At 50.4% G+C, this 12046-nt stretch overlaps 1 protein-coding gene across 1 annotated transcript in view; it reads left to right on the forward strand.

The window, feature by feature from the left end:
* NCF2 (neutrophil cytosolic factor 2) overlaps window positions 1-12046 on the forward strand; it is a 33099-nt gene that overhangs the window by 11996 nt on the left and 9057 nt on the right. Inside the window, exons 4-11 of the mRNA XM_060643748.3 lie at window positions 2664-2798; window positions 3685-3792; window positions 5555-5614; window positions 7018-7061; window positions 8563-8704; window positions 8927-8995; window positions 9971-10046; window positions 11942-11967. Of these exons, the coding sequence (XP_060499731.1) occupies window positions 2664-2798; window positions 3685-3792; window positions 5555-5614; window positions 7018-7061; window positions 8563-8704; window positions 8927-8995; window positions 9971-10046; window positions 11942-11967 (660 nt within the window). The remainder of the gene's footprint in view (window positions 1-2663; window positions 2799-3684; window positions 3793-5554; window positions 5615-7017; window positions 7062-8562; window positions 8705-8926; window positions 8996-9970; window positions 10047-11941; window positions 11968-12046) is intronic.

The following is a 12046-nucleotide window of genomic DNA, read 5'->3' on the forward strand; positions in this document are numbered from 1 at the left end:
TAAATCTTTGCTTCTGGGCTTACTCCTGGTCCCATCACCCCGCACCAGCCACTAACTCCATGGAAACACAATCCTGCCACCTGTCTGTACTTGCCTTGATAAACCGTTCTTTTTATCTGGATGAGGCCCTGCACCAAATTGGGGATGTGGGTGGCAGACTGTTACAGAGAGGAAGTACATTGGTTATCCATTGATGAATACCAAATTGCTCTGAAATGCAGTGGCTTGAAACAATACCATTTATTATCTCTCAATTTCTGGGGTTAGGAATCCAAGAGTGGTGTAGCTGGATGGTTCTGGCTCAGAGGCTCTCAAGAGGTTGCAGTCAAGATGTGGGCTAACACTGCCATCATCTGAAAGCTTGACTGGGGCCCAAGGGTCTACCTTCTAAGCTGATTTATGTGTCTAGCAAGTTAGTGTTACTTGTCGGTAGGAGGCCTCAGGTCTTTGCTCATGAAACTCTCCATCACACTGTCTGAGTCTTGTCAGAACATGGCAGCTGGCTTCCCCCAGAGAAAGAAGTGATCCGAGAGAAATTAATATGGAGGGTCAATGTCTTTTACAACATAGCTTCAAATGCCACACCCCCTCGTTTCCATACTATCCTATTGGCTATACACGTCAGCTACATTGGTTGTGGGAGGAAACAAGAGGGTGAGGGCCAAGAAGTGAGAATCACTGGGGGCCATCTTGGAAGCTGGCTACCATTAAAAGCAAAGACTTTGGAATCAGGTAGATAGGGATCAAATCCCAGCCCAACACTTACTCATTGTACAATTTTAGGTTAAGTTATATGTCATTTCTGAGCCTCAGGCTCCTTATCATCTGTAAAGAAGGACTGAGTACTTACCTCATCCACATTCATTAATAAACCCGTGTGTTTTTGTATACATTTCTAGTGCCTGCTAGTGTTGGGCATAGAGGTCCAGTGGTCCACAAGACAAGGTGTTAGCACCCAGGAGCTCATGGTCATGTGTAATCTGAGGTGGTGAGGTCGGGACAAGAGAATTGCAGTGGAAAAACTATAGATGCACAGAAGTGAGGCCACAGCTCGTATGGTGGTTTGTGTGGCTTAGAGATAATGTAGACAAAAAGGCCCACAATGGGTGGTCAGTAGGTGGCATCAGTGATGATGATGATGATGATGATGGCAAGGAGAATGACAGTGACACTGCCTCCAACAGGCAGCACCGATTTCCAGGAGCACAAAGTCCTTCCTAGTTTTAGCCTCTGATTATAAACACAAAGAATCCCCAGATGGCATCAGTCTGCAAAACTCAGCCCTGTGGTCTTCCCCTAAAGCATGCAGGCATTGTTACTTTCCCTGAGAAGGCAGGCAGGACTTGGGGGGATGAAAGCCCTCCTTTGCTCAGCCTTCCATCAAGCCCCAACATAGCATAGCAAACAGTAGTCATAGTAGGAGTAAATGTTTGTCAAATACCCACCATGCGCCAAGCAATTGCAGCAGCGCTTTCTATGAATTATTCATTTATTCCTTACAACAGTCTGGAAGCAGCCACAGTCACTGTCACCATTTTACAGTGAAGCTGAGGCCACATACCAGAAACAGCCCTGGGGTACCTGTGCCCTTAACCCCTGCACCTCACTGCCTCTACATGTTAGAGAAGGCCAGCCAACGCCTCTCTACTAGGCCTCAGTTGACCCACCGTACCTCTGCTCTGAGGCTCTGGCAAACCACCTCCACCCCACCCGGGGCATCAGGCTGTGACTCTTATAACTGACATCCGAACAAAGCTCCTGGCTGCTCAGCTCATTCTCCACACCTGGTGTCGGGTACCGTAAGACCTTGCTGCACCGTCCTGAAAATGAAGGAAAGTTAACCCGCTTTATTAGTTGCCGTCTTGATCTTCTTCCGCTCCCTGTTGCTTTTCCAACTTTGCTTGAGGGTTTTTTCCCTTCATTCGTCAAGTGGTTGTGTTATCTTGCTGATGCATCCAAAAAAGATTTGATCGTGTGCGTAAGTTGAAGGCATAATAATAAAACAAACACTCTTGAACCTACCACCCAACTCAAGACCTGGGAAATCATGATTATTGGTGAATGTGTTGTTCCCGCTTGTCCCCAGTAAAGCGCTGCCTGGGGTTTGTGCTGGGTCTCTTTCCAGCTCTACTGCACTTTTGTCCATGGAGTTTCCTCCTGCCCCGATGACTATACCACAGTCTTGTTCTGTTTCAGGCAGGGTTCTGCTGGTGTCGGTGTAGGATGATGCATCTGGAAACTTCTCCCTCCCCACCCTGCACCTGTTCAGCCTTTTAGCCTAGGCTCAGAGGCAGGAGGAGCTGGACTGGGAGGCCACAGGCATGGATTTTATTCCCCACTCTTCAAAGGGCCTTGAGCACATCACTCTTCTCGCTACTAAAGCAACACCATAGTTTTTGTTCCCTCCTGACCTATTTGATTGTTGAAAGAACAATGCACATGATGTTGGATTTATGCATTAAGTGATGTTTTCTTAATACCGTCCTTGGACCGGGCATGACTTGGTAACAAGATTGATCGTGTTATACTTTAGATATTCCCAGGAAAGCTGAGAAAGGGAGGCATGCCTCCAGGCAACATTCCAGAAGCTACAGGCAAGCTCTTCCCTGGTGCCTAGATTTGGAGCAGCCTCAAGTTTTGTGTTATGGTCTGTGCTTTTCTAGGTGTTATATAATGTTGCTTTCATGTATGCCAAGAAGGAGGAGTGGAAAAAGGCTGAGGAACATTTAGCTTTGGCCATGAGCATGAAGTCTGAGCCGAGACATTCTAAAATTGACAAAGCCATGGAATGTGTTTGGGTAAGTATATGGATGATGCGGGATGGCAAGAGGATTTTCACTGGATTTGTATTTGTTTCAGTGGACACGTGGATTGAGGAACCATAGATGTGGTGCTTTTACCTTCTCTGAGCTCGGGGTTACACTGATCTTGGGGTACAATTCCATGTAGGATCTTGAACCTGGCAGCAAGTGCTGAGGAGCTGAGGCTTGAAGCTGGGGATGGCAGAGCCCTGCCTCCAGCCACCCTCTGGGGGTGTGAGGGCTCTGGGGTGGCACCGGGGGGACTGGGGACTGGAGGCTGGATCCGAGTGCAGGAGGCCAGAGGCTGTGCTCACCTCTGAGTCCTCACAGCCAGGCACACAATGGCCCTCAAAAAAACGCATTGATTCTGTGAACAAATAGTGAAAATGATCCATGGTTTGTCAGAGCACATTGGGATAAAACAAGTTTTAAACCAGATTTTTAAAAAACATCAAGGAGAAGGGGGCTCGAGTCAGTCTTTCTATGCCTGTCCAGGTCAGCAGCCACCAGTCCCAAGGGAGGCCTGTCATGGGCCTTGCTTGAGCCCTGGGCCACCTTGTGGTTGTGGCGTCCCCTGTGCTCAGTGACAGCCCCACCCGAGCCACAGAGAGTGGGAGAGGGGCAGCCCCCTAGGGAAAAAGCGTGCTGAGCAGATAACACAGCCAGATGTCCACACAGCCTCTCAGGGTAAGGCAATATAGAAACCAACTGTTTCTACCTTAGATACTCCGAAATAATAACAAGTTCAGTCTTGACACATTAAAAAAAAAATACTTCTGTAAGGTTATCTCAGTGAATCTTTGCGTCTGTTCAGTGAGGGAGGCAGGACAAGCATCATTATCCCTGTTTCCCAGATAAGGAAATACCGTGCTGTGTGTTCTAGAAACAGAAGCTGTATGAGCCTGTGGTGATCCCTGTGGGCAGGCTGTTTCGACCAAACGAGAGGCAAGTGGCTCAGCTGGCCAAGAAGGATTACCTCGGCAAGGCGACAGTAAGTAGGCTCACTCAGCTTCCCCTGGGTCTTCTATGGGATGGGCCGTGCATGGACCAGGGTGGGACAGACTCCTGGGACGAGGGCACCCCCCTGGTGCTCTCCGCGGCCAGCAGGCAGCTAGAGACTGCTTCCGGTGTGGAGGTCTTGCAGAAAGGTGGGCAAACGCTTCTAGGTTCTTGTCTGCAAGCTCCTCTCATCCTGCCCTTCCAGCCTGACCCTGGGTGGGAGCCACAGGCTTAGTCACAGTGTGTGCGGCTTGGGGGCTGAGCCAGTGGAAAGAAAACACAGCTATGAGGCCCTCAGTCAATGTGGAGGGAACATGTTAGTGAAACGGACCAGCATGGCATCCTCTTGGCTTGGTGCTCTTGATATCCCCACTTCTACAGCTCTATGGTTATGCTCCTTTGTAAACTGGGCTCCTTTAAATCCAGGTCTTTAACATTTATTTATTTTTGGGACAGAGAGAGACAGAGCATGAACGGGGGAGGGGCAGAGAGAGAGGGAGACACAGAATCGGAAGCAGGCTCCAGGCTCTGAGCCATCAGCCCAGAGCCCGACGGGGGCTCGAACTCACGGACCGCGAGATCATGACCTGAGCTGAAGTTGGACGCTTCACCGACTGAGCCACCCAGGCGCCCCTAAATCCAGGTCTTAAATCCTCTCAGAAATGAGCCCGAGTGAGCCAGCAGTACCCTTCCAGACCTGTACTTGGCTTTGACTTATCTGTAGGGCTAACGCTGCCCGACTGGGTAGCTGGTTCTGGCAGAGCAGCAGAGCTCAGGAGCTCCTGGGTCAGTGGAACCACCCCTCAGCCCATCAGTGGATGAATGCATAGGCAACATGTGATGTAGATATACAATGGAATAGCCATAGAAAGGAATGAAGTACAGATATAAGTCATAGCATGGGTGAAACTTGAAAACATCACGCTATGTGAAAGAAACCAGACACAAAAGCCACATGTTGCGTAATTACCTTTATATGAACCATCTAGAATGGGTAAACGTACACAAATAGAAAGCAATTTGGTGATTGCCAGGTGCTAGCTAGAGAGGGATGTGCACTAACCACTTTGTGGGTGTGGCATTTTTTGGGGGGTGAGGAAAATGACTGGGAACTAGGTAGAGGTGGTGGCTGTATAGGATTGTGAGTGTCCTAAATGCTACTGCATTGTCCACTTTAAAATGGTTCATTTTAGGGGCACCCGGGTGGCTCAGTTAGTTGAGTGTCCGACTTTGGCTCAGGTCATGATCTCACAGTTCACAAGTTCAAGTCCCGCATTGGGCTCTGTGCTGACAGCTCAGAGCCTGGAGCCTGCTTCAGATTCTGTCTGTCTGTCTGTCTGTCTCTCTCTCTGCCCCCTCCCCCGCCTTGTTTGTGCTCTGTCTCTCTCTCTCTCTCTCTCTGTCTCTCTGTCTCTCTGTCAAAAATAAATAAACATTAACAAAATGATAAATAAATAAATAATAAAATAAATGGTCAATTTTATATTATGTGAATTTCACCTTGATTAAAAAAAAGAGAGAGCTAGAGTGAGAGCCTGTTGGGTTAGCAGGGCTGGGAAGGCACCAGTTACTTCAGTTTCTGGAACTTCTCACTCAGAAGGTCAACAATCCAACCCTTAGCCACCATCCACTCTGGGACCAGGCTCCAGTGAGAATGGACCCAGGGTGCGAGAAAGGAGGGATCTCGGGGAAAACCATGAGGCATGGGGAGACAGTGCTGGCAGGGCCCTTACACCTTCCTCCCTCGATTGCAGGTGGTGGCATCTGTGGTGGATCAAGACAGTTTCTCGGGGTTTGCCCCTCTGCAGCCACAGGTGAGGCAGCCCTGTCCTTCTCCCTGGATCCAGGTCTCCAGGACTCTCTGGAAACATCCAGCTGGGGACAGTATTTGTGCTGAACTGCCTCATGTTAAGGGCTCCTTCAACTGACCTTTCACTGCTGCTGACAGTGTCTGCCTGGCCATTCTCGGTCACAGGTTCCATGACTGTGAGGAGAATGAGGCAGTTTTAGGTTTAACCTCAAGTTCCCAGAAACCAAGCCTCCTGCTTCCCCCCAGTGCCAGTCTTCACTTCGCTGTGTTCTAAGAGAGCCTCTGTTGACAGTCTCTCCTGAAGCCTGGACTCTTCTCTCAGGAAATTGAAAGGCAGGCTATAGAAGGCTTTTTGACGATGCCTCTTCTCAGACGCAGGGCCTAGTAGGGGACTCGTGGGGCCTGGGGTCTGAGGCTGTGGGCTGGTCCTGCTCCATGCATCTGCCTATGTGCAGGGGATTCCCTCAGGAATGTGATGGGTGCCGGGAGGGAGCCATTTTTCTGACCAATCTGGGCTCAGAGAGATGGTTCTGAGTGGACTGGATGATGTAAGGAGTCTAGAAATGTGAAGGCATTTCCATCCTTGTGAAGGGAAGAAGGGAAGACAGGCTGAGGAACACCTGAGCTGTTGCACTAGAGCCTGCTGGGCAGCACTAGCACAGGGAAGGGTTTCTGAGCGTGACAGCCACACTCCAGGCTTCACACACCTGGTCACTCGGACGGCAGCACCGACAGCCTACCGGGATCAGAATGACGGCCGCTAGCCCAGGATGTGACCAACGCTGGGGCTCTGGAGGGTGAGATGAGCAAAGGAGGCTAGAGAGATTCAGGATCCTTTGATTTGTTCCTTCACAAAGAAATCCCCTGTGGAGGCCCCCTGGGCCTCAGAGCAGCAGAGACACCACAAGGAGGAAGAAGCCGGATCAGTGGGCTCCATGGTATTCAGTGTAGAACAGGGAACACGTTGAAAGGAGATTCCTGCCTGGTCAGTGGGTTCTGAGTTGATTTTAAATACCCACAAATGTCACGTGATATAGCAGGCATTAATTATAGAACAGAGCTTTTGGAAACTTTCCTAGGAAAGGGACTGAGCTCAAGGTCAAAAGCACCCCTCGTGACGCCATGTTGCTCTGGGACAGCTAAAATTCTCCAGAAACCAGGACTGGCTCAAGAGAAATTGCTGTGCTAGTGAAACTGTACCCAGGGGCTGGGGGGAGGGGTGATTTTCCAGTGTTTAGTCAAAGTACACTGTGCCCGTTCCCTAGACAGTGTTCTGAGCCAGCTAGAAATGCATTCTTTGATTTTCTGGTGTGGAAGAAGGCTCAAATTACCATTAACGGTCTGTTCTCACCCCCACTCCTTCCCTTACTATCCTTCCCTTCTTCATTTCTCCTGAATGTTCCACAGGCAGCTGAACCTCCACCCAGACCCAAAACCCCAGAGATCTTCAGGTAAGTTAGATTTAGATCAGTGTTCAGACTATCTGAGCTCCAAGCCTGAACTGATGGCAATGAAAAGAGTGAAGAAGATGAAGCCGGGGTCAGGGTCTAAATCCTGCAGAACTTAGCCTAATACGTGGACTCTTTCTGTTTTCCGGGTTAGAACGGAGTGATGTAGGGGGAATGGGAGTCTTGGATTATGATAGGGTTGACCACAGGGGTCTGGCTATAACTACATGGTGTCCCTGTGCCCCCAGGTCAACGTGCACAGCCACCCACATAGCGAGGGTCATTGCTGAAGGGTGGCAGTCTGTGGAACATGTCCCTCCGGGGCCAGAACACTGACCAAAGGTTGGGGAGCCATTTTGCACCGGCAGCAGCCTCCTCAGAAGAGGCGGAGGCCAGACCTTTTGGGAGTCGGGCGAGCAGAGCGGGAAGCTAGGTGGTGTGTCCTTTCCCGAGTGGGCGTTTTTCACTCCCTATGGGCACGTGGTCTCTGGAGAAGAGGAACAACTCAAGAAAAAGGAGCCATTCTTCTATAAGATGAGAAGCCAAGAATGACACAACTTACAGCTTTCTGAGGAATTTCCTCTAAGTAAGGAAGCAAGCCCGGCTCCCCTCCCCAATAAAGAAGGTGTTTTTGTTGTGTTTTTTTTAAAATGAAAAAAAGTACAACAGCAACTATAAAAGTGAGGGGGCTGATGAAGTCATTGCTAACTCTGCCTGCTGGAGGAGTCTGTCTCCCCTACATAAATAGCCCACTGTTTGGAAGCAGGAAACAGGGCTGAGGGGAAGGGGACAGAGGGGGAGCGAGAGGGAGCCACCAGCCAGAGCAGGTACATCACACAGCTCTGAAGCCAGTCCCGATGTCACACATTCCAAAGTGGCACAGACGGGACTCCCAGGGCCTCCGAGAGCAAAGTAGGTCTTGGGGAGATGGTAAAGGGACAGTGACATTGCCTAGCACACCACTGGGTGGTCTCGGGACACCTTTACACATCCCCCCCCCCCCCCCCCCGCCCGGAGCTGGTTTCCTGCTCTTCATTTCCTTCCGGCTGTGTGCCTGGTCCGCTGGCTGTGGCTCCAGGGGACTTGGCCTCCCTCCTCCCCACCCCCCTTTCTCACCCAGCTAGCCCTCACCTGCCCTCTGACTTGTGTGCTCCCCTTGTCACACTAGCCCTGTCTACCCCAGCCCAGACCAGAGGGCTGGCCAAGCACACCCGGGAAGCTTCCTTCTCGGAAGGGAAGGGAGGGCAAGGAGAGCAATGCCTGGCTGTCTTGCGTTGTCTTTTGTCTTTCATTGCTGTCCCACTGCCTCTAGGGTTATGGAGCGGGTTCACATGCAGTTTCCTGCCTGGTCCTGCTCAGGGTCCCAGAGGCAATAGATGTGGAGCTCGAGGGTGCCTGGAGCATGTCTCCTGGCCCCATGTCCATTGTTGCTTGTCCCATAGAGCCGTGGGCGGGATGCAGTCCAGGCTGGATAGAGGACGGCATCTCACGTCTACTCCTGCAGGGCTCTGGAAGGGGAAGCCCACCGTGTGCTGTTTGGGTTTGTGCCTGAGACCGCAGAAGAGCTGCAGGTCATGCCGGGGAACATCGTTTTTGTCTTGAAGAAGGGCAATGATAACTGGGCTACGGTCATGTTCAACGGACAGGTATTCAGAGGACCCGGGGTGGTTCCTTTGGCCATGGGATCCTGGCAGCCGATGGCGGAGCTTTCTGAGGTGTCTGCTACCTCATTTGCCGACCAGCTACCTTCTTTTGCCCATATACCCATCCCTCCCCTGCATCTCTGGGCCCTGTGGTGGTATGGGTGCTATGGGTGCCGATGAGCACACCCTTTTCCCCCTTTCTGATTTTGTGATGTTGCACCACAGAAGGGGCTCGTTCCCTGCAACTACCTTGAACCACTTGAGCTGCGGATCCATGCTCAGCAGCAGCCCCAGGTAACGTAGTGCCAAGGCCAGATCTGTTTTCCACCCCCCACCCCCCCCTCCCACCCCCGACCTCTGCCCCACGACTCTCTGTGGAGGGGGGGAAGGGCGGTGTGACAAAAGCGCTGTCCTTATTCACTCACTAGCACCGAGTCCACCTTGGGTTGGTGCCAGCGGCCCAGAGCTGGACCCTGGGGTGAAGGAAGGAAAACACCCAGATGTGCTAAGTGGAGACATCTGAGGGACCCGTTGTGCCCACCCACCTCTCTCCCCCTGGTCACGGGTGACTTGGGACCCAAAGCCTGTAGTATATGAAGGTTAGGTCTTCCCGGAAAAGTTCTCTTCACCTGGAGGAACAGTCAATGCGTTGGCTGGGGAAATCCCATTAAACAAGAGAAATCTGTTTTAGAGCATGACCTCATGGCATCAGAGATTGGGCCTTGCCAGCTTTCCCCTTCACTCCTCAAAGGCCTGCCCTTCTGCCAGGCCTGGTGAGTGGTCTTTGCTGGGCCTACTGTGCAGATGTCTGACAGCGGGGAACCTGTCTCTCTCTAGACTGTGCAACTGATTGTCCTCTGTGGGCGTGGCCCTCCCTGGTCAGAGTTACTATGCCCGGATGGCTTGAAATGTTTTAAATGCCCCACAAATGAGAAATGGACCTCCTCTTTTGAAGGAGCAAGATGTGGAGTGCGAGAGGGAGCTAACACAAGACTCGGGGGCCTCCCTCATCTCCAGCGGATTTCCAATGTGGTTGGGCAGTGAGGGCCTCTTAGGAGGGGGTCAGGGTTCTCCTTTCTACTGTTTCCACCAGGCCAACCCTGCCTCCCCTTTAACCAGCACTTTCCTTAGTCTCCCTGACTGTTACCACCCCTCCAACTTTTAGGAAGCCATTTACATCTGGCTCCTTTCCATTTGGCCTCTCTCTGCCCCACTCCTAACTAAGAACTTTGTCTGAATGAAGGCTCTCACCCTCTCTGTCACCTCCAGGAGGAAGCCTCCCCAGATTCTGATATCCCAGCTCCTCCCAGTTCTGATGCTCCCAGAAGACCCCAGTTGCCACCAGGTTAGTGTTCTTGGAACAACATCCTTGGCCTGGGTGCAGGAATGCTCCAGACTACTTCCTGACAGAGTTGCTCTCCCAGGCTTCTGGGAGATTCTGGTTTCTTCTCCTCCCAGCATGCCACTCAGCTTATGAACACATAGCCCCAGGGGCCCTCTCTCCTGCACCATCCACCCACCCAAAACATAGCAAACAGATGTCCTAGAACACCCATGGGGCTTGGGCAAATATAGCTGGTTTCTGGGGGGCAGTGGAGTGTCCAACTCAAATAGACACCGGACTCCTCAGTCATTAGGTACTGAAACCATGTCCCAAGAGAGAAGGTTGGAGTTATTACACGCATTTCCTTGGAAGGGGATGGAGAGGTTTTTTTCAAATGTCCAAGGAGGTCTATCTGGAAAAGAAACTGCTTTGCAGAGCCCTGAGGCATAGACAAAGAGCTAAGGGCAGATATGAAAGGGCCTTCTCCGGATGTATAGAGAATGGTGCCTGGGGAAGGAGCTTTTGGTCACTAATAGAGTTTAAGCATTAAGCATTCAGGAGAAGGGTTTGGTAGAGATGCATTGAATAGATGGTTTGTCCAGATCCTGGATGGATGAGTGTTATGCCTGCCAGATCACCAGGACCCTTTCGGGTGCTCCCCACACTTCCAACTTTATTTTGAAAAACGTCAAAGCTACACATCAAAAGTTGAAAAGTGTAGCACAATAAACACCAGAATACCTTTCACCTAAATTCACCAATTGTTAACGTTTTGTACCGTGTACTTGCTTCGCTCCCCACCCTCCCCTCTGAGACTCTTGAAAGGAAGTTACAGACTCATGGCATTTCACCCTACACTGGAGCATTAGCTCTACTCTTCTGCATAAGCGCAGCACAATCATTATGTCAAGGACATTGAACATTAACATAATATTATAGTGTATATTTTGTATTAAAATTTCTCTAATTACCCCTCAGATCACCCTCAGTTTTTTTGTTTTTATCTTTTCTGTCTAGGGGCCCAACAGGGTCACATATTAAGTTTTTTTTAATGTTTATTTTTGAGAGAGAGAGAGCGCGCGCGCGCGCGCGCGCGTGAGTGGGGGAGGGGCAGAGAGTGAGGGAGACCAAGAATCCAAAATAGCTCCAGGCTCTGAGCTGTCAGCACGTGGGACTCGAACTCACAAACCATGAAATCATGACCTAAGCCGAAGTTGGACACTTAACCAACTGAGCCACCCAGGCGCCCCAAGGATCACATATTAACCTAGAAAGATTTTATGAATATAGATTCCTAGGCCTTGGATTCTGATTTTTTAGGGCTGGAATTGGACCTGAGAATCTGTATTTCCAGAAAAAAAAAACTTCCAAGGAATTCTAGCGGTTAGCTGGGTTTGAGATCAGTGGTTTTGATCATGTGCTCTTTCTAGTGAGTATCTTCATGCAGATTTCTCTTGTATAAATTATGTGCATATTGCTTCATTAATATATTATGCACCTTAGGAAACATACACAAAAATAAAGGACAAGGTAAAAAAAAGTAGTTCTAACGTTCCTTCTCGTGGCCCCTGGCTCATCTTGCACTCCCTGCTTTCATGGGTCCAGAGCCCACTGGTTGAACTGGACTTTGGGTCCCTGCTAACCCCATGCATTGCTGGGGACGTGCTGGTCCTCCAACACTTGCCTGTATGCTTCCTGCGGGCAGGGACTGGGTTCCTTTGTGTGGGTTCACTTCGTCTTGCCCATTTCCCTGCAGTGGGATTCCCCCACCGTTTATTAGGGTGAAGAATCACCCTGGAGTTCAAGGTAAGAACCTGGTGTCCTGTTCTAAGAGGGTTCCCTTCTGTGTAAGTCAGGGGCTGGCCCAGAGTGTTCATTCACCATCTTCTTTTGTTTTACTTACCTTCTCCGTTTAGGTCAAAAAGAAAAAGAACAGTCCAAGGTAACCGTTTCTCCTTGCACTATTTCAAATGCTAGAGAAAGAAAAAGCTTAAGCTATCCACCATAAGCCTGTCTCCCTG

Source organism: Panthera onca, chromosome F1 (genome assembly GCF_046562875.1).
Source record: "Panthera onca isolate mPanOnc1 chromosome F1, mPanOnc1 haplotype 2, whole genome shotgun sequence".
NCBI lineage: Eukaryota > Metazoa > Chordata > Mammalia > Carnivora > Felidae > Panthera > Panthera onca.